The sequence below is a fragment of the Callorhinchus milii genome, unplaced genomic scaffold, assembly GCF_018977255.1.
Source record: "Callorhinchus milii isolate IMCB2004 unplaced genomic scaffold, IMCB_Cmil_1.0 Scaffold1, whole genome shotgun sequence".
Lineage (NCBI taxonomy): Eukaryota > Metazoa > Chordata > Chondrichthyes > Chimaeriformes > Callorhinchidae > Callorhinchus > Callorhinchus milii.
The window spans coordinates 53,691,213-53,714,714 of record NW_024704742.1 but is presented as its reverse complement, the minus strand read 5'-3'; the positions used below and the strand labels follow the sequence as shown (position 1 = coordinate 53,714,714).

At 40.1% G+C, this 23,502-nt stretch overlaps 1 protein-coding gene across 1 annotated transcript in view; it reads left to right on the top strand.

Moving 5' to 3' along the window:
- Positions 1–23,502, top strand: part of LOC103178185 (zeta-sarcoglycan) — a 396,797-nt gene that overhangs the window by 331,022 nt on the left and 42,273 nt on the right. Inside the window, exon 4 of the mRNA XM_042342121.1 lies at positions 7,359–7,446. Coding sequence (XP_042198055.1) covers positions 7,359–7,446 — 88 coding nt within the window. The remainder of the gene's footprint in view (positions 1–7,358; positions 7,447–23,502) is intronic.

Below are 23,502 nucleotides of genomic sequence, written 5' to 3'. Positions count from 1 at the left end.
TACGGCACTACCTCACCCCTCACGCCGCTGAAACCCTGGTTCACGCCTTTGTCACCTCAAGGCTGGACTATGGGAACTCTCTCCTCGCCGGCCTTCCGGCACCTCCTCCACAAGCTGCAGGTCATTCAGAACTCTGCAGCTCGTGTACTGTCCCGCACCAGGCTTCGGGACCACATCACTCCTACCCTCGCTCGCCTCCACTGGCTCCCCATCCCCCAGAGGATTGATTTCAAGATCCTCATCCTCACCTACAAGGCCATTCACGGCCTTGCTCCCTCCTACCTCTCCAACCTACTATCCCCCTACCTACCTGCCCGTACCCTCCGTTCCTCTGGCTCCGGTCTGCTCCACGTCCCCCGCCCCAACCGCCCTACTATCGGTGGTCGGGCCTTCAGCCTCTCAGCCCCGAGGCTCTGGAACTCCATCCCCAGTGCCTTCGCCTTGCTTCCTCCCTTTCCTCCTTCAAGGCCGGTCTCAAAACCTTTCTCTTTGACCGTGCCTTCAGCTCCCCTCTCGACTCTCTTCCTCCTCCTCGCTCCCTCCCTTCCCTCCCCTCACCCTGACCATTTCCCCCTCCTCTCTCCCTCCCTTCCCTCCCCTCACCCTGACCATTTCCCCCTGCTCGGGTCATGACCCAACTGTGCAGCGCCTTGGGACGTCCTCCTGACGTGAAAGGCGCTCTATAAATGGAATCTTGTTGTTGTTGTTGTTGTACTTCAGGGCATGCCCTGGAGGGTCAGACTGGGAGCAAAGATTCTTCCCACTCAGGTCCTGTTAACTGATCTAAACCTCTGATGGATATGGTAATCCTAGCTGGACAAGCTGCGGGAAATTGCCAGGCAGTGCTTTCAATGGCAAGCTAATTAGATTTTGCTGGTTAAACTCCAGCAATACCCCAACACATACCCTGGAGTTCCAAGCCTTGGCTCTTGCCAATCTATAGCTAATACCCTCTACAATTAGGAAAGCAGATTGTGTCTCCACGGAGATTCCATTCCAGAGCTAGGAACATCAATGTGTAAGTAGCATGGAGGGACTTAGTTTACATTAGATACTGTAAAGAATGGTGATGGGTTTCTGCATGTGTCATAAACCTGGCTGACCAAACACTGCAAAAAGCAGATAAATACCCATTACTAATGCTAAACAAATTAAGTATCCAGAGTAATTTGTAATAATAAAAGTCAAGAGTTTTGAAAGATTTCTGACTACCATGTGGGTTAGAAGTTGAAACACTTTCTAAATTAGGTTGATGCTATTTTCCATGGTTCCTTGGTGGTGGAGAGTATTATTAAACTGAAGAGTTAGATTTATCAGCAACTGATTTTCAAGTTGGAAGAAATCCTGTGTAAGAAATCCAGTTAACAGTGAATTGTGGTCCAAACTAGTGCAATTTCTTCTTTTTGGAGGATTGTTTCATACACAACTGCTGCTACCTACAAATGTCAATGTCCTTTGGAAGCTTTAAACTTCTTCCAATCTTTCATAGTACTTTGACGTGTTGGTTTTGCTGCCTGAACAAACAGCATGTCTCCTCTCCTTAAGGCATGTTTTTATAAAAATAGTCTGTATTGTAAAGCAGAAAAGAAGATAGCACTTTCAAATCATTTACTTAAAGAGTAAAAAGCTTGAGCTAGACATTCTGGTAGAGGACAGCTCCAAAACTTCAACGAACAAGATTATATTGCCAGGCATTTCCTGACAAAACACTTTTAGTATTTAGGCATACAATCTAATTAACTATATGATTGTCATTGTAAGGAAGGAAATGCAAGACTGTTTGATTAGAGCCTTCACAGGAGACAGCACTGGTTATGTCTTTAACCAAACTTGCTTTCTGCACTCTTGGATTGCAAATTTACTCTTTGTCTTATAAACATCCATCGTCTTCTCAATAACCTCTCATCTTTTGATGGTGTTGCAGGGCCTGACAATCTCACAATAGTTATCAATGGAACATTTTTAATGGTGTACCCTGTAAACTAAGTTAAATTCAGTCCTGGATATATCTTTCATTGGGGACCTCACAAAGTTCCAAGTATTGAGTTGGCAACCTATCCAGGCAAGGTAAACCTTTGAAAGATTTTGATCTGAAATCTAAAGGAGAGGACAGCCTGTTCAGTTTACAATGTATCATATGCAAAGGGTTCAATGTTTCTCCACTTCACTATAGATCCCATGGTGACCGATTAAACAGTGTTTTACAGCACAAGCAAAACAGTGAACATGCTTTAGTTGAAGGGAGGATCAGGCAAAATGGTCAGGCAAAAGTACAGGCAAAATTATTTTCATACTGAGCTCATTATGATGAAAAGCTATTATCCATAAGATCACAGGAGCTACAAACCTTACTCAAAATTACATTGCTTCACCAAAATCAAATCTGTTTCAACATCAAGCCCAATGAGTCTCTTGAGAAAGATAATAATGTGCTACATAATAATAAGAATCCTTGTATTTGACATAGCACCTATAATGTTGAAACATCTGAAAACACTTCTATAGCAATTGCTACCAAATGTAATAATTGTGCACTTGTAGGCAAACAAAGATGAATTGACTGATCAATTTACTTGGATGATTCTTGGGCAGGATATTCCTTTTTAAATAGTGTTATTGAATCTTTAATATATATCTGAAAAGAGAGGTGGGAACTTAGTTTACATCTCATTCAAAGGATGGCACTCCAAGCACTGCACTGGATTGTCAGACTGTGACCTCAAAGTTTGAATGTAGGACTTAAACTAACAACCTTCTGACTCAGAAATAAGAAGCCTACCAACTGAACCAAGCTGAGACCTTAACATAACATTTGCATGGTTAGTCATGATTAGTGGACACTATGAAGAACAGTATCTAAAACAGTCAAATCCTGTGGAAGAAAGATACATGTCCCCCTCCAAAATGATCTTGGGACTCTGGCTACACCAGGAAGAAGAATGGAAACATTGAGGTCAATTTTGCTTCATTTCTCAATGCGATTTGTGACTCCCTCCAGTAACCAGAAATATCTCAGTCCTCATTTCTTAATTGAGAAATATTACAAAATTGACCCTAATCAAACTTGTCTTTATAATGTTCTGGTATATTAATGGGAACATTTGATTTGTAATATAATAATTATCACTTGACTCATGACATCATCAGCATCATAATAATTAATAATAACTCCTGAACTTGGGATTGTTCCCTTCCAAAGCTATCACCAAGAACAGATGTTAGGTTAAGATAATTATCACATCACAAATTTACATTCTAATTAAACTTACAGAGCAAATATAGTGAATTCCTGATAACTCATCACTTCAAGGAAAAGGGCCTCGGTGACTAGTTATCCAGAGTGGCTGGTTAGGCAAAAGTCTTCCCGGGCCACACAGGGGCACTATTACAATAACAAATTGCATTTACGTAGCGCACTTCACATTGGAAGGACAATGAAGGTGTTGCACGTGAGCTGGGGGATGGAATCAAGAAGGGTGGAGGGTGGGGAGGGAGGTGGGGGGGAGAGGGGATGGACGGACAAGTCGAGCAGAGTCCCTTATTAATATTTTGCATGGAAAATGGCAAGGATATAGATAGCATGGCTACTTCAGAGGTAGTGGTCTTGTTATTAGGAGTTTGCTGTAGTCTTCTAAGTTTAAATCTAATACAATAGTGTTTTATTTTATTTTTATTTGATTCTCATCCCTTTTCACATGCTCCTTTATATATTTTTTTCTTTCATTTTCATTCTTTCTAAATTTCTGGGTTTATATATCTGCTCTCTCTCTCTCACTGCCAGTGCCTATACTTCCCTTCCAGTTACCTTCATCTACTCTTCCTTTCTCTTTCTATTCCAGTTTGATATTAATTTGCTTCTGCCATTATTTGTCGATTCTGTCTGTTAATTATAACATTGTATAAGATGATTGACTCACCTACCCCTCTGTCCTCACCATATTAAGAGAAGCTTTTATACTTAGACTGTGGTTTGGTCACTGACTTGTCCATAATGTTCAAACTACAGTAGTAATATAGAATGCATACTAGAATGTACACTGTACCTAACCCATCAATCTTCCAGTTAACTGCAGAATTGCAATGCCTGCAGAGCTATCAAGTCATTTGTCAAGGTTAATGAAGATAGGTTTCAGTCTGAAATTATATTCAATATTTGTTTTTATAAGCTTCTGATGCCATCAGGGGAATAGTGACCTCTTCTGAAACGTTGTGAAGCATTGTGAATGTACATCTAATTTTCTTTATAGGATTTGGGAGCACAATTGTTTCCTCCAAAACAAATTGTAGTCACCACAGTTTTCATCCTTTTCTGCTTCAGACTGAAATGCTATCAGCATCTTCTGACTGAAATTACAATATAACAGCGATACATGCATAGCATTGTTTCTTATCCAAAGTTGGCAAGTTTGCAAATGGAGTTGCTTTTCTGCTTAATAACAGATAAAGGTAAGGAACCTCTAATGGGTATATTGTCTCTCTGAAGGAACAATCACTTCACTTCACAAGATCACAGGATTGGTTCCGGTGAAGAAGCCCCTTTTGCTTCATTTATATAAAAAAACTTACATTTGATGGAGTGCTTATCATGTGGGAGCACATCTCAAAGCACTTCACATTCACTGTAAAGCGTAGTGATTGCGTCATACATAGACAGATGCAGCAGCAAATTTGGGGAGAGCAATAACCCACGTAGAGTCATGAAGTTAATGACAAATTTTATTCAGGGGGGTCATTGGGCACCAGAAGAAAGGGCACTTATCTTTTGGAATAGTTCCTTTCATATCCAGTTGAACAGGCAGACAGAACCTTGGTTTAATGTTTCATCTGAAGGATGACTGAAGGCATGGTCAAAGAGGAAGGTCTTAAGGCAGACCTTGAAGGAGGCAAGGGAGGAGAGTGAAGGTACTCCGGGATGGAATTCTAGTGGTTGGGGGCAGATAGGCTGAAGGCCTGACTGCCGATGGTGGGACAGGCAAGGCAGAAGTGTGAAGCAGACCAGTGCCTACCGAGTGGAGAGAGCAAGTGGGTTAGTATAGCTTTAAAAGGTCACTAATTTAGGATCAGCAAGATGGTGGCGTGCTTTAAAAGTGATGACGAGGCTCTTTAACTCAATCCTCTGGGGGTTGAGAGCTTGTGGAGCAGGACAAGAATGGAGGTGATAGGCTTCATGGAGCCTGGTGCGGAAGAGAACACAAGCTGCGGAGTTCTGAATGGTCTGCAGCTTGTGGACGGAAGAGTCGGGATGTTTGGCTAGAGCAGAGAGTTAGTGTAGTGAAGCAATGACCTGATGACCTGGACGTCCATTATTTTTAACACACAAGAACCTAAAATGGCCAACTTCCTATTTATCAGATCTTTACATATGCTACAGTCTCAATAGTGAACTGATATCCTAGAAGACAGCCATTTTAACATTGGAGACAGCTGGCTGGACACAGGAAGCTAGTGAGCTGATTGAACATGCACAATGAAATGGATCTACACCTCAAACACTTTTTTACTTAACTACAGCTATAAAGAAGCCAGTTATACTTGGGGTACACAATTTGAGATAATGCACCTTGTAATTGTTTTTAATTGTCAGCAGTCTGTGATTGCTAATATCAATGGTTCACATCTATGGCTTTTAATGTTGTTGTGAACACTTCAGGGATTAAAACGTTCCAGTTTTAATTAGAGAGTAGCTAGTGGTATAATGGTATAAAATAAGTTTTCTACAGGGAATACCATGTACGTAATGTCAACTCAAGAGACTTTAGCTTTGATGAGATCTCCTGTTCAAGCTGTTGTATTGGTATGACAGACAGGGTCTTCCCTGCAAAAGATAAGAGCTAACATTGGAGATTATTTTTCCAGCAATTATGCCCTTTGAGTGATCTTCAACCCAGTATGTAGCTGTATAATCCTCAAACAGATCCGAACATTCTAGATTGAAGACAGGATTAAAGGTTTGATCCATGTATGACATCTATTTGAAGCACTGGATCAGAGATCAAGGGCAACTTTATGGATTCAAGAAATACTTTTCTTGAGTGGATCAGCCAGTGTTTGCAGTAGCAAGCTATACAGTTTTAGCTAGCTAGTCTTGTGTCTTGCTAACCTGCATCTAATATTTTCTCAAATTAGTTTTTTTTTCTCTCTAGTGAAAGTGGGCATTCCATTCTATTCCAAATTAAAATTTCCATGTGTAGGTGGCATACATATATGAAACTCTGTCTCGTTTGGTTACTCTCAAGCGTGACGATGGGTTTCTGTCGGCTGAACAACATAACTTCTTGGATCGGGACAAATTAGTCATTATCACTGATGCAATGACTTCATTTGAACAGCAAGCTTTGGACTGTTGGAAGGTTCTTTCAAGGTCTGTTTTCTTAATGATTGAAGCTGCAAAAGCGATCAAACAGCAACACTGCCACATTGCCTACATGTCTTGTTTGTGTTATTTATTTCTAGGTTTGTACTATTTAATCATTAATAAACGAATACATTGGAAACAGAAGGCTAGGCTGTATTGTTAAAACAGTTGTGTTTAGATTCCCAGACTTCATACTCAAGCTGTATAGCGGTCTGGTCAGACCACACCTCGAATTACTGCATATAGTTCACCCACATAATACACACAGCCACATCACTTTCAGTATATCCTGTGAAGAGTTATGAGACATCTTGATGATGCAGTAAGGCATTATATCAAATATAAGGATTATTATTAATAATGACTAGAACAAGTTATCAGGACACCAGACTCATTTTTAAAAAAAACAGCTGGATCCTGTGATAGGTGGAAGGTAGAATGGGTGTTCGGGAAGGCTGAAATCAGATGGGCCAAAGGGCCTTCTTCATCTGTACTGATCTTGCTGTTCAATCAGTTAAGAACGTTGCCAAGAAGGAACATTGCCACCATCAAAATTCAGGTTGAATGCACCAAAGCTTACAGAATGTATTAGATGCTGAGGATCATGTTGTTAGATGACTGTCTTAACTTGGATATTTGTCAATCTGAAAAGCTGTGGGTGTTTAGTATTTATTGCTCCTTTGCTTGTTTAATGGTTTCAGTAAATTATGTATTAACAACTGAAATGCGGTTTAAGAAATAATTCATTCTTAATCCAATGATTAATTAGTTGCATTAAGAAAACAACTTGCAGGTGAACAATGAAGAACAATACAGATTTGAAAAAGTACTAATCTGAGCAAAATAGATGTTCTATAAGTCTTTATTTGTTTTCCTAGTTTAAAGGGAATGTCAATAAGCCTGTTCTGATTATTTTGTACTGCTTATGCCAAACTCACCTCGGTATATATTTTTCTTTTATCTTTCCCCACCCCATGTTTCCCCTCTTGTCATTATTTCTCAGGACAGCCCACTGATGTTGCAGTCTGACAGAAATGTAACCGTGAATGCACGCAATAACCTTGGACAGATTACAGGGCAGCTGACAGTCGGTAAGTTTGTGCTTGTGTGAATGTATATTCCAGTTTGAATCACTTCATCTCTCACCTAAAGAAAGCATGGCATGATTCTCATATGTGGGAATCACCAAGTGGTTGAAGATTAATGGCAGATCTTATTGCAGTCTCTTAAGTCTCTTCACATCTACTTTAAAGCATGTTGATAGTGATGTATTATTTCTTCTCTAAATGGAGAAACAGCTTATCTCTCGTTCATTTTAAAAGGCTTTAGCTTCTGATATCTCCTTTTCAATGAGTACTATTTGAAATATCTTCTGGTACAGTGTCACTTAATGAAATGGTTTCCTTCTTGCCATCCTACCTTTTCAGAATTAACGATTTGATGTTCACTTGTGTCATGTTTTGCTACTGGAGTTCCAATGGGATGGCCATTTTATCTATAATACCCTCTCAGCACAATTAAATTATTTGCAGCAGCTGGCACTTAGCAGGTATCTGACAGGAGATCAACATTTTATATTGTGCATGTTTCTCAGTAATCCAATTAAAATAAAAAAAGCCTGTCTTTTTAATCTTTAAATGGCTTGTGTTCAAGTAATGAAGGTGAACATTTTATCCTTTGTTCACTTCAGCCCCAGTGACTGCAGAAATTCACATGCACAGTCGTGCATCGACAAGGGGAAATCTAACATGACAAACTCTGTGGCTGGAATCTGCTGAGTTATGGAATTAGAGCTGTGATGAATTGGGCATTTTGCAAAGTGAACAATAAATTGTGTGGATCATAATGTCAATACAACACCGGGTTATGATTTTCACATGAATAAACTGGGAGTACTTCACATTTAGGATCAAGTGACCACTTAAACAAATCAACATCATGAGGCAAAACGTTTTGGGCTCAAGTTTCAAATTAATATTTAGGAATAGATACCTTGCTCCCTACCTCTGTGACTTACTAAAACCTTACCAATCTGTTGGTTCCCTCCATTCAGTGGGCATTGTTCCATGTTCCCGATGTGAAGGGTACTATATAAATGCAATTTGTTGTTGTTGGCCTCTTGGTCGTTTTTATATATAAACCAAGGCTATTTTTATACACAGCTGCTAAATAATATATCATTCCAACAAGTAAAGTGACCTCAGAATCCAGGCTAACATAAATACCAGTGTCCCTTCAAATGGAGGCAATAGTTCCCAGTTCAATGCAGGACAGGCATCTACAGTAAACCTTATACAAGTCATATCAGTTGGAACCATACATTTAGTATGACTTATTGCAAAGTATGAGTTAAGTCAAACGTGCATAGAATGTAAACTCTTGGACAGGACTTGGGCAAATGTACGACTTGAGTGATTATACGACATATACAGATCAGACCTATGCAAGTTTTACTGTATTTTAAAAAAACCACAAAAATCTCTGCTGGTAACTCAAAAGTATGGCACTGAACAATTCAGACTAGGGTGCTCCAAGATTTGGTCTCTTGTCTATGCTGAGATAGCTGATCTTAACCAGAGGTGGGATCTCTGCAGGTAGCCCTTGTCCATGGGATAGCAAGGGCAACAATCAGATAATGATTGAGTTGAAATTGAAATTTCTCTTGAATGGGAAAAGCACTGTGTAAATGTCTTTTGATAGCTAGCAAAAGTGCTTCAGAATGTATAACATATCTGATACGTTGAAACCGATGTAAAACATCAGTACAGTGTCTTCCTGTGTCGGTATGACGTATATTGGATTTCCTTACCAGACTCAATTGTCCTATTGCTTCTCCATTAAACAATTAGATTTCTTCTTGATTGACTGTTTTTTTCAGCGTTTGCTTTCTTAATTACTAGCCAGTCATCCTACTGCAAATAGTAAGTATGCGACAAGTGAAATTGAGCAATGAGCTGATTGTTTGGAGCTTCTAGGCTCACTGTCTAGACTCTCTAGGCTCAATGAATAAGCTTGCTGTCTATATTGTCTAGGCCCACTGTCTAAACTGTCTAAGATTGCTGTCTACACTATCTATGTTCACTGTCTAGGCTCACTGTCTAGACTCACTGTCTCGACTGTTTCGACTCACTATCTGGACAATTTAGGCTTATTGTCTAGACTATCCCAGTTCACTGTCTAAACTATCTAGGTTCACTATCTAGACTATCTCAGTTCACTGTCTAGACTATCGTGGTTCACTGTCTAAACTATCCCAGTTCACTGTCTAGACTATCCCAGTTCACTGTCTAGACTATCTAGGCTACTATCTAGGTTTACTATCTGGACTATCTAGGCTTACTATCCAAACTATCTAGATTCACTGTCTAGACTATCTAGACTCACTGTCTGGGTTCACTGTCTAAGCTATCTAGGTTCACTGTTTTGACTATCTAGACTCACAGTCTAGACTGTCTAGACTCAGTGTCTAGGCTCACTGATGGAAAATAAGTTGAAGTATTGGTGGAACACTGTGACCTAACTAATTTGATTCACTACCTTCAAGCAGGTGAGTTATTCCATGTCACAGCCAATGCAACAGAGAGATAAAGAGTGAGAGCAACACCCGTCAGTTTGATGTCACAAGAAAGGAAGCAACAGCTGGAAGAACAACTATTCATTAACAATGAAAGAGAACAATAGACGGTGGAAAACAATCACACTGAGAGGAACAGAAACATAGAGAGAGGGCAAGCATTTTTTTTATCACACCTAGAGGACTAGAGGGAGTAATCAGAGGCAAAGCAATCTTATATCATGCCTAGATGAATAGAGACAGTAGAAAGAATGAAAGCAATCTTATATCTAGGAATAAAAACAAACAGCAGACAAAGGAAAAACAATCTTATAGCAAACTTAGAGGAACAGAAGCAAACAGATGACAGAGCAAAATATATTACAAACAGATAAAAGGAGCAGTGAGAGAACAAGGTATGTCTCATTACAAACAGGGAAACGACAGTAAATGGGATTGTGTTTCACAGCACAGCAACGCCGACAGGAGGGATTTGTAACCGTCTTCACAGAATATAATTCCTAAATTTGTAGGAAGGGTAACAGTTCAGAGTGAAAACAGTGTCCCTGGTGTCAATTGTTGCCTGTGCTGTATGCCGAAGTGAGTTCTCCCTGTTTGCACTCTGGGAATACAGAGTCGTTAGTTCATTTTAGTTCCAGACAAGTGATGATGGGATTTTACTAATGACTTTAGCTTCCATAAACAGAGGCTTTTAAAAAGTCAGCTCCTGCATTCTCCCAGGGTATGATCCACTTCTAGAAATGATTCATCTCCCAATTATATGAATGCTCCCTTCGCTCAGTGAATTCCGGGCTGATTCACATCCCCTCCCTAACTGCTCCACCATTGATCTCTGGAATTCCAGCCCGGAGTCCCTCTGATTGTTCCCTCCTTCTCCACTTTCAAAACCCACTTCATTGACCGATGCTTTAGGTCATCTTCCTCTACCCTCACTCTCTTCAGCTCCTCCACCGTTGGCGTGTAAAATTCATTGAGACATCCTCTCAACATGAAAAGTGCAACATAGATAGTATTGTACACCATAGCGTCTGTATTAAGATTGTCAAAGTGATTTGGGATTAATGAGCTCATTTCCAATATTCAGTATTTTATTGGTGTACTGTAGAGTTGGAAACTGATTAATACCAGGCATACCTAATAGCTGCTCATGGGAGTCCAGTTCCAGATTTTCAAGTCCTGTAAAACCTATGCAAACCCCTGGTATCAAGGAAGGCAAACAGTCAAGGATGTAGGATATATGATGTAAGATCAGGCAGATTTTCTGCAGCTTTGTTTGATTTACCTTTGGGGAAAGATGAAACTTTGCAAAGCCATGCACTCTGAATCTGTTTGTTGAGCAATAACCATTTATATTTTATCATCCAGCATTGAAACACTGGTTGCTGAGGTGTTTGGGAGGGTTATGCAGGTAGTACTCCCTTTTATTTACTTTTAAACGGCCATTATTGTCTCAGTGGGGGCTGTTTGTCCAGCTAGATGACCTGGAACAGTAAACAAAGAAAAACCTGCTGTCAATTCTAGCCGGTTACCTTGCTTTGATGACCCCCAGGGAACATTTGTGTTGGAGCATAAACTTTCATTGTGCTATTTGTTCAGCACTTTTTATTGAATTGGCTATTTTTAAAACTGTTCTAATTCAACTTAATATTGGTCAATAAGAACTTGTTTTATGCAATGCCATTCATGTGAAAAAAAATCCCAAAGCAATGGAAGGTTTGGCACTGAGCAAGAAGTTGGAGACATTGTAAGTGACAGAAGGTATGGTGGAAAACATACAATTTTTTGAGTTTTACAATCCAAAAGCATGGCAGAAAAATTAAGATCTTTTAGGGAGAATGGAATTTCTCCTTGTGTCCTGGCCAACAAACCCCTCCGACCCCCCGACCGCCACAGGATAAAATTGTTCATGGCTGATTGTAGGAAAGAAAGATACATTGAAATCGGCAGTGCGAGTTGAGATAACAACAATAACAACAACAACTTGGATTTGTATAGCACCCTCCAGCCGGACAGCGTCTCAAAGCGCTTCACTCCCCCAAGTCCTCCGCTCCACCCTCGGTGGCCGTGCCTTCAGCCACTATGCCCCGAGGCACTGGAATTCCCTTCCTCACTCCCTTCGCCTCGTTCCCTCTCTTCTTATTTTCAGGTCTCTGCTGAAGACCTTTCTTTTCGACCGCACCTTTGATCACCTTCCTTCCCCTCCCCCTGACTCGGCCCCAGGATCCGTTACTGTGAAGCGCTCTGAGATGCAGTCCAGCGTGGAGGGCGCTATATAAATCCAAGTTGTTGTTGCTGTTGTTCACAGTAACGGAGATGAGCGATGCGTGGGAGGGGGAAGAAAGCGGTGCTGGTGAGGGACTGGATGTGGGGGAGGAAGGATAATTGGGGGTCGAACCAGACACCTCGGTTGCGTACAGGTTCGGAGAGTTTTAGGGGGAGGTCGGGTAGGTGGAGAAGGTGAGAATTGTGTGATTTTAGACATTGATGAGAGCCAAAGAGTATGGTTTCTGTCTTGTCAACGTTCAGCTGAAGGATATTTGCGCTCAGCCAGCTCCTGAGATCCAACAGGCAGGCTGACAGAACATCAGGGGACTGGGGGTCGCAAAGAGAGGTGGAAAAATAGAGTTGGGTGTCGTCCGCATACATGTGGAAGTGTGCCCCATGTCTTCGGATGACATCCCCAAGAGGGAGGATGTAGATCGGAAAGAGGAAGGGGCCAAGGATGGATCCTTGGGGTACCCCGCAGGTAACCGGGTGAGAGCGGGAGGAGAAGCCGTTTGTGCAGATGTACTGCTGGTGGTTTGTGAGGTAGGACTCAAACCAGGCGAGTGCGGTCCCTCTGAAATAGATTACAGATGAAAGGCGGTGGAGGAGGATGGCGCGATCGACTGTGTTGAACGCCACGGAGAGGTCCAAGAGGCCAAGGAGGCTGATTGAGCCCTGGTCACAGAGTAGGGAAATCTTGCTGCAACTGTATAGGGCCTTGGTGAGACCGCACCTAGAGTATTATGTGCAGTTTTGGTCTCCTTATTTAAAAAAGGACATACTTGCTCTAGAGTGGGTGCAGCGTAGATTCACTCGGTTAGTTCCTGGGATGAGGGGACTGACCTATGAGGATAGGCTGAATAAACTAGGGCTCTATTCTCTAGAGTACAGAAGAATTAGGGGAGATCTTATTGAAACATATAAGATTCTTAAAGGGCTGGATAAAGTAGACACTGAGGGACTGTTTCCCCTGGTAGGAGAATCTATAACCAGGGGTCACAGTCATAAAATTAAGGGTCAGCCTTTTAGAACAGAGTTGAGGAAACATTTCTTCACTCAGAGGGTAGTGAAGTTATGGAATTCACTACCCCAGAAGGCTGTAGATGCTCAGTCCTTGAACATCTTCAAGGCTGAGACTCAAATAAATTTTTTTAAAAATAGAGGGATTAGGGGATATGGGGATAGGGCAGGTAATTAGAAATAGATCTGAAGATCAGCCATGATCTTATCAAATGGCAGGATTGTTGGCCAAGACACCAGGAGAAACTCCCTTCTCTGTGAGAAGAGAAGATCTGTTGGATCTTTATTGTCAACCTGCAGAGTTAGAAAGGTCCTCAGTTTGATATCATATCCAAAGAATGTCAACTCTTAACATTGCAGCACACTTACAACATTGTACCGGAGTGTCAGTCCCCATGTGAGATTTGAACCTACAACTTGTGTGTCAGCCTGATGCAATGAATCAGCTTGCCATACTCTCGTCTCTGAATCAGAAGGCTGTGGTTCAAGCCCCATGTCAGGACGTGGAATAACATAGACATAAGATGACACTCCAATGCAATGGAGGTGTGTTGCATTGTCGGAGGTGAGATATTAAACCAAGGTCCTGTCTGCCTGTTCAGGTGAACGCTAAAGATCCCACAGTACTATTCGAGAAGAGAAGGGAGTTTCTCCCGGTTCCTGGCCAACAGTCTTCTAAATAACAAAATTGGTTCCCACAAAAATTGTTTGTGAGACATTGCTGTGTGCAAATTCCCTGCTGTATTCGCCCACAAAATACACAGTCAATCCATTTATAATAAATCCTGTGAAATGCTTTGAGATGTCTTGATGACGAGATAAGGCTCTAAACCAAAAATTCAAATGCAAGCATTGTTATTATTAACTCAGAGGTGAGAGTACGACTGAGAAAGCCAAGCTGACACTTAAATGAAGACTGAAAGTGGGACTAGCTAAACCTTTTCAGACTCATGCTTAAAGAAAATGTTTATAATGTTCAGCCACTATGCTTCAGACTCTGGAACTCTCTACTTCAATCCCTCCATATTGCCCCCTCCTTGTCCATTTTCATATCGCTCCTAAACACTTTCTCCTTCGACCTCCCCCTTCCATCCCGCTCTCACTTGCTCGACGTCAAGCTTTGCCACTGTTAAGCACTCAGCGATGCTACCGCACATGAAGAGCGCTAAATAAATACGTGTTGATTATGTGTTTAGTTTTTCTAGGAACATGCATCCAGATTCGATTCCTGCATTGAGCTGAGTTATCTGAACTTGGCCTGGGCTGCTGAAGGAGGGAGAGAGAGGGCAGTTCAATTAGCCTCAGAAATTAGTCATGCTTCCTGCTCCTGGTCATTTTCTAATGGCCCCCCTGTTGAAGGTGTACATGTGTTGACATGAGGACAAAGACAGTCTCATTTGTAATGCATCCTCTCTTGGCTGAATAGTTTGCCAAGATTTGCTGTCAAGGTGAATACACTTGGCAGAGGTTAACATGCACCCATCAAACATTATCCGAAGTCCAAGAAGGAGGAGGGGGTCGGGAGACAATTTGAAGGAGAAAATTGGAGGGTGAAAAATAAAATTCCACTGCAGAGAATTTCAGTCTCTTATTATCAAAAATAATAGCTACTTTGTTGTGATTTTCAGGCTGCAATTTTGTTCAAGAGGTGCACATAGTGGTTCTGAAATAGCCCCAGTTCATTCGGTGGTTTATATTGTTATCTTAACCCTGCATGAGATTACTGATTAGTCATCACTCCCAGATAGCCTTCATGGAATGAATCAAAACAGAGTTAAAAGATTTGAGCTTCACTTTCAAATTACCTACTCATGGTAATCTGGGTGAAAAACAGTAACAAGTGCATTACATTTTGTGCTGCAGTTAAATACAAAGGAACCTGGTATGACTGAGGTTTAGGCAGGTGCTGCTTACAAAATATTATTTTGTTTGGTGCTTTCACAAAAGGAATTAAAATGGAAGGTTAGAAGACATTAACACAGAGAGTGGTTAGAATATAGATTTCACTGCCGCAAAACATAGTTGAAGCAGATTTCATGAATTATTTCAAACAAGAATGAGTATTTTACTGAATGAGTACTTCATCTGTCTTCACAAAAGATGAAGGGCCAGCCAATGCCACAGTATTGGAGAAGAGTGTAGAGAAATTGGATAAGATAAGAATAAACCGAGAGGAGGTATTAAAAAGGTTGTCGGTGCTCAAGGCAGATAAGTCACCCGGTTCGGATATATCCTAGGTTACTGAGGGAAGTAAGGGTGGAAATAACGGAGGCTCTGGCCAAAATCTTTCAATCCTCCTTTGACGCTGGGATGGTGCCAGAGGACTGGAGGGTTGCAAATGTTACTCCCCTGTACAAAAAGGGGCAGAAGGATAAACCCGGGAAATACAGGCCAGTCAACTTAAAATCAGTAGTGGGGAAACTTCTAGAGACAATAATCTGGGACAAAATAATTTTCACTTAGCAAAATATGGGTTAATAAAGGACAGCCAACACGGATTTGTTAAAGGTAAATCATGCCTAACAAACCTGAGTTTTTTGATGAAGGAATGGAAAGGATGGATGAAGGTAGTGTAGTTGATGTAGTTTATATAGATTTTCAAAAGGCATTTGATAAAGTGCCACATAAGAGACTTGTAAGCAAAATAGAAGCCCAAAGGGAGAGTGGCAGCATGGATACAGAACTGGCTGGGAGACAGAAAGCAGAGAGTAGTGGTGAATGGTTGTTTTTCTTACTGGAGGAACATGTGCTGTGGTGTCCCCCAGGAATCGGCATTGGGACCCCTGCTGTTTTTGATCTATATAAATGACCTGGACTTGGGTATAGGGAGTACAATTTCTAAGTTTCCAGTTGACACTAAGATAGGAAAAGTAATAAAAGTGAGGAGGATAGTAGCAGACTGCAAGAGGACATAGACAGACTGGTAAAATGGGCAGACACATGGCAGATAAAGTTTAATGTGGAGAAATGTGAAGTGGTGCATTTTGGTAGGAAGAATGAGGAGAGGCAATATAAGCTGATGGTACAATCTTAAAGGGGGTGAAGGAACAGAGAGACCTGGGGGTTCATATAAGTAAATCTTTGAAGGTGGCTGGACAGGTGGATAAAGCTGTTAAAAAAGCATATGGGACAATAGGCTTTATAACTAGGGGCATAGAATACAAATGTCAGGAAGTTATGATGAACCTTTATAAAACACTGGTTAGGCCTCAGCTAAAGACTGGGTTCAGTTCTGGCCAACTGACAGTTCTGTGTCAGTTCTCACACTTTAGGAAGGATGTCAAGGCATTGGAGAGGGTGCAAAGGAGATTTAACAGGATGGTACCAGGAATGATGGACTTCAGTTATCAGGAGAGACTAGAGAAGCTAAGATTATTCTCCTTGGAGCAGAGAAGGTTAAGAGGAGACTTAATAGAAGTTTTCAAAATTATGAGGGGATTCGATAGGGTGAACAAGGAGAAACTATTTCCACTGATGGGTGGGTCGGTAACCCGAGGGCACCGATTTAAAATAGTTGTTAAAAGAAACAGAGGGAGGTGAGGAGAAATTTTTTCACACAGCGAGTTGTTCGGATCTGGAATGCATTGCCTGAAAGAGTGGTGGAAGCCGATTCGATAACAACTTTTAAGAGAAAAGTAGATAATTATTTGGGGAGGACAAGTTTGTAGGGCTATAGGGAGAGAGCAGGGGGTGGGATTGAATTGGATAGCTCTTTCCAAACATCCAGCATAGACACGATGGGTCAAATGGCCTCCTTCTATGCTATATAATTGTATGATTCTATGAAGAATTAGATAGATCCTTGTGAAAGGAATATTCAAAAGAAGTGTACAGAAGAGTGGGATTAGATTAGGTGACTCATTTCACCTTGGTGGCTCATTGAAAATCCTGTAAAGTGCTTTGGGATGTCTTCCCAACATGAAATACATTAAATTGAATGTAAGTATTATTGTGGTTTATGTGGAGAAAAACAGCAGCATGGACTCAATGTAACACGCAGTCCGTTTTTACAAATTCATTGTTAGTTAGGTACATGCCTAGTCCTAATCCTGTTTGTCAGATGGAGTATGTTACTCTTTTTAGCTGCTATGCTTCAGGTGATTTTAACTGCATGAAAGTGTGTTATTTTAAGCTGAGGCCATCAGTTTCTGTGATTGAACAAATGTGTTTTAAATGATAAGTTTAAAAAGTAAAGTTTTCTGTCACCGGCACGTATCAGCTTTCACCTCTTTTTTCCTTAAGACTGAAGTGCTGTAGCAACTGGAATGTCAATAGGCATTCATTTGCAGGATAGAGACACTGATTTAGAATTTCACCACTCTGTGTAATAACGGATAAACAAACAACAGTAAAACTAAACGATCCAAGTCTTCATATATTTTATTGCTCACAAAGAAAATGGCAAGGATATTAAAAGGTTGAAATGCAGACCAAATGCATCTCATTTTCCTAAATCAGATTCCTATTCTCTTTTGTGTACAAACCAACATGGTGGTCCTAAACACATGAGACATCACATTTTTGTTTCCAGTAGGAATGACACAAGATAAATATATCTGCATGCGTATGACAACAACAGCAATTTGCATTCACATAGCGCCCTTCACGCATTGCATTGTCTCAGAGCTCTGCAATCTATAGATTAGTCTAAATCTAACTCTATTTCAGTGAATCTATAGATTTCAGATATGAATCTAAAATAGAAGCATGCATAATTTAATTTGATTGGATCTGCAGTCATGGTATTCTGTCACTCTCACGCTGCTTGCAAGATTGCACAACATGAACATAGAGAGAATCTTTTTCATTCAGGACAGAAGTATCAGAAGAGATTGGGAGGGGGAAAGATATATTAATGAACTCAATATCTAAGTTCAAAGACTAAACATTAAAGCAAGAGATAAATTAAAATGAACTGGATAATGTGGAAAAAAAATCTAATATATATAAACTCTCCGAGACGCTGTCCGGCATGAAGGGTGCTATATAAATGCAAGTTTTTGTTATGCTTATAATGTGTTTATATATAAATCTTGACCCCAGATATATCTTCTGATTTAATTTTATATGAAAAACCAGGAAGTGATTTTAAGAGGGTTTCTTTCTGTCTGATTGTTTTGAACATAAAGACTGTCTATAATAGAATGACTAGATTTCCTGAAAAAATATGATATGGCACCTGATTTGAAACTCTTGTGGACTATTACATTTGCTAGGTGTTAGTGGTCACTATTCCATATACCAATGGACTATAATGATTTTAAAAAAGCTCTCCAGTTTTACACTTTCTTTCTTAAATAAAATTGAAAAGTTTTCAGAAAGTGACAAGAGCACACTGAATTTTAAACATGCATTGAACTGTCAACTTGCCCTATTCCTTTCTAGTAATCAAGAATTGCAAAGGCAGAACACGTAACATGAACTTATTTAAAGTTCAACAACTTGTTAGGATTAGAGAGAATCTCTGCATTTCATGGTGATGGCATTAATCACTGCAGACACAGGTTGTTATTCTGAGAAAGAAGCATCAAAATAATTCTATTTAAGAAACAGTAACTTTGAAATAATATAAATAATAATAATAATGATGTTATACAGCTGATTGGAAAATCAAAAGGATCTTGCCCATCATTTGAGGGATTGTAAATCAGAAATAACTGCTCAGTTTAGAGCCATGATTACATTTTTGGTACTCATTTAGTACCTAGTAGCCTGAAGAGATTAAACACTTATGTGGATTATAATGAAGCTTTTATACATAATATTGAGGATAATTGCATTCAGACCATTTTTATTCAGCATTAAAAGCTACGCTACTGTTACTTGACGTTGTGTGCATCTTTCAAGCCTAGATGCTCCCTTGATAAGATAATTCCATGCAAAATAATTATTTTAGATTGTAACGTCTTCCATTATGTTGCCCTAGATTGTGGGCCATTTTTAAATCGCATTTCATTCCTTGATTTTCTGTAAATGGTGATTTAACATTTTCATTCCACTACTGTGTACGGAATTGCTCCTAATGATATCTTGAACTATAACTTATGGATTTCCTGTGCAAAATTGCTTAAGAAAAGCTGAACAAAAGTGAATTATTAATTAGATTTCATTGAAAGATGCAACAAAACGACATCTCACAAGCTGCAAACAATTTAATTTTTGCCATTTAATGAAGATCTAATGTCCCTACTTTGCAGAACGAATTTTCATTTAGAATGAAAGTCAAATTATAAAAGAGAGAATGCTTGTCAGAATAGCTGTTTGGAACTATCAATTTTGAGGGAGGCAACTAGAAGAAAAGCTAAATTACACAACAATGTCCCAGGTTATAATGTCTGGTTAGAGGTGGCACTCTTGACGTTTTGAATTGGTTTACTTTAATCCCCTGCTCTACAGCTTCACAAAGTTCACATTTAAAAAAGGAACAAATGTTCACTCAAAGTTTTGCAGATGAGATTGTAATCATGTTTAACCTCCCATTTAAGTGATGCAATAATTCACCAAGGCTCAAATAGTGACTGTTAAGTCATTACAAAGTTAAAGAACTGGAAAATAATTTTAAAAACGATATATTTGCATTTAATATAGCATCAGGAGGACTTCTCAAAGCATTTCACAAGATTTACTGTGAAGTGCCAGTGGCTGTAGGTAAAAAAAGCACCCAGCAGAGGGGCATTTGTTGACTCTACACCATTAATTCTGTACAATTTGTTAACATTTATTAAAAGGAGAGACTTCAGAAATCACCCACCAAATATACAGTCAATTCACTTCACAGTATATTCTGTGAAGCGCTTTGAGATGTCTCAAAGATGTAATAAGGTACTATATCAAATGCAAGGATTATTATTATTATTAATGGGGTGACCTTTGTAGTATTTTACGATGCGTTTAATGTGAGAATTATGAAATGCATTAAATGTACCTTAGCTATAAGCAGCCTCAGTAATCTCTATCTGATTTTCTCTCTACTGATAGTGGCACATATCTAAATAGTGTATTAGCTCCGGAAAAAGAGTAATACCATTTCCTTCATATATTTAACTGATTTGCGACTTTCCTGATTCCAGCATTAGAACAAATGGTGCTTCACAGGATGTAGACTGAATTAAGTCAGTATCCTCTTTTAAAATAATGATAATAAACCTTTCATTTGGTTTAGGGTCAAGAAGGAGTCTCAAAATGCTGCATAATATATCCTGTAATGTGGAGTGACTGTGCGTTTTGTGGGCGAAGGGGGCAGCCAAATTAGGTGCAGCAAATTTTAGTTAATATTTAGTTAATAATAGATCTGGAACACACTCCCCAAATCTGGAACTCTCTCCCCCAAAACATTGTGAATGCTAGATCCGTTCACAGCTTCAAAACTGAGGTGGATGGACATTTGTTAGGTCAGGGTATTAAGGGATAGAGGGCAAGGGCGGGTAATTGGACTTGAGGTACAGATCAGCCACGGTCTTATAGAATGGCTCGAGGGGATGAATGGACTACTCCTGTTTCTATGTTTCGATTCAGTGTTGCAATCCATACAAAGGAAGCCACTGTGGGAATATGAGTGTTGAAGTCTACTTTTGCATTATAGCAAGCATAGTTTTAAAAAAGAACTTGAAAACAACGTTAAGATATATTGTTTTCAAAGCAACTGGGTGGAAAGAAATATTTGCTTAAACAATTCAAATCCTCAAAGTCTTAGCCTTAAAATTTAAAAACTGGTTTGAAAATCAGAATGAGGTTTTCAATAATTCTGCACAATTTTAAATTTCAAAGAGGGATTTCAGGCCTTTGCTGTGCTAAATGAGCCAAATCAGATGATTTTGAGTTGCGTACTAAAGAATCTACAAAAAAACTTGAAAATAAACATTGTTTTCAAATTCTGCACCAATCTAAAATGCTATAAAAATTGTGTTTGTCTAGAGCTAGGGGCGATTTCACCCCTTTAGTTAGACCTTACTGTCTCTGTTATTGTTGCTTAATTTATAGATGAAACTTCTGCGTTAATGGAGAAAAAAGGAAAACTGAGAAAACTAAATTAAATGACTTCCTTTGATTGGAGTGCGGAGAAGTTCTGACAAGCTCAAGCTGTGCTTTCCAGGGTTGCTAACTGTCTATCAATCTGTTCATGTTTGATAAATCAGCATTCATCCTTCTATACAAATGTTTTGGATAACTCCCAAAATGTTTGAAGGCTTGTGCTTTCTGTATATGACTCACTCCTTTCTGGGGAGAAGAGCTTATTAGAAGCTCCATTTGTAATCTAAGTCAATTGGTTTTTAAGGAATTGAATATCTAACGGGATAGCTGAACAAGCTAACTTATGATCAACTTAACCCTGAGCTGTCCTCTCTCCCTCACATCCGCACCACAACTGGCACCGCCTTCCATCACCTCCGGAATATCGCCAGACTACGCCATTACCTCAACCCTCACGCTGCTGAAACCCTGGTTCACGCCTTTATCACCTCAAGGCTGGACTATGGGAACTCTCTCCTCGCCGGCCTTCCCGCCACCTCCCTCCACAAGCTGCAGGTCATTCAGAACTCTGCAGCTCGTGTACTGTACCGCACCAGACTTCGGGACCACATCACTCCCACCCTCGCTCGCCTCCACTGGCTCCCCATCCCCCAGAGGATTGATTTCAAGATCCTCATCCTCACCTACAAGGCCATTCACGGCCTTGCTCCCTCCTACCTCTCCGACCTACTATCCCCCTACCTACCTGCCCGTACCCTCCGTTCCTCTGGCTCCGGTCTGCTCCACGTCCCCCGCCCCAACCGCCCTACCATCGGTGGTCGGGCCTTCAGCCTCTCAGCCCCGAGGCTCTGGAACTCCATCCCCCAGTGCCTTCGCCGCCTCCTCCCTCTCCTCCTTCAAGGCCGGTCTCAAAACCTTTCTCTTTGACCGAGCCTTCAGCTCCCCTCTCGACTCTCTCCCCCCTCCTCGCTCCCTCCCTTCCCTCCCCTCACCCTGACCATTTCCCCCCTGCTCGGGTCATGACCCAACTGTGCAGCGCCTTGGGACATCCTCCTGACGTGAAAGGCGCTTTATAAATGGAATCTTGTTGTTGTTGTTGTTGTTGTTAACTCGGACCTGAATGCTGGTTAACCATTCCCTCGGTGTATTTGACATTTCATCAGTGTATCGCCAATGTGATTGTTACTGAAGCTATGAAAGAATTCAATAATAATTCTGCACAAGATCCCCCAAATATTCTATTCACACAAACGTACTAATGCTAAGCAAAATCCATCTTGTTCAAGTCACCCTGTTGCCCAGGTGCTTTTCTTGCAAAACTGTAAATATCATGAATATTATTCTAATCCTTCTATTGGTTTTGTTTTTTCTTTTTGAGGTTTGCTGTGCACGTGGGAGTATATCAGTGTGTGTGTGCTTCTGTGCTTGTGCAAATTCTTCATTTTTAATAAAAATATAACAGTTTCAGGCAGGTAGATTCATCGACCCTACTCAATCACCTTCTTAAATTACTACTACTGTTCTAATACTAATAATAGTAGTCCTGTATTTGATGTAGCAAGTTCACATGAGGAAGATATCTCAAAGTACTTCACATGATTTACTGGAAAGTGGAATTTTGTATTTTGTATCATAAAGTAGCCCTGAATCTTTTTTAATTTTAAAGAATATGTCAGATTCTTTTTTGAAATCCTGTACAGTCTTTTAATTGTGTTTGATCCCTGATGCTATAGTACTCAGTATTAATTCCTATTCCCTGACAGATAGTGTAGAGAAATAGATGTATCCATGTTGCCTGGTTCTCCATAAATCTTATGCCTTCATACAGTCTGGTGGGTACCATTTCTATTCAGTGTTAGGCACAGAACCTTTGACGATGCATAACTATAATGAGAAAACCCATTAAAGACAACATTGCTAAAGGCAATGCTTGCAACAGAATTTTTATCCCTCGCATTTCAGCTGACACCTGATCTGGCCATTTTTCATCCTTTCCCACTTTAATATCCATCATTTTCATCCTCTGCTGAATTTGGAACTGAACCAATTCTCTTTGAATGTTTCAATGAAGTTAATGTTTACAGCAAGAGGTCTCAATCTAGTCCATGATTGATTGAATGAAGAAATAATTGTTCATCTGGGGTTTAACTTAACTTTATAATAAATCCATTGAAATGCTTTGAGACATCTTCCTGATGGGAAAGGTGCTTTATCTATTGCAAGGCTTATTATTTTTGTTATTAATAATTTGCATAAAGCATGACATTATTATGTTATAATTAAGTGCAGTATCCTTTTCATCAGAGTATGCTTGTCA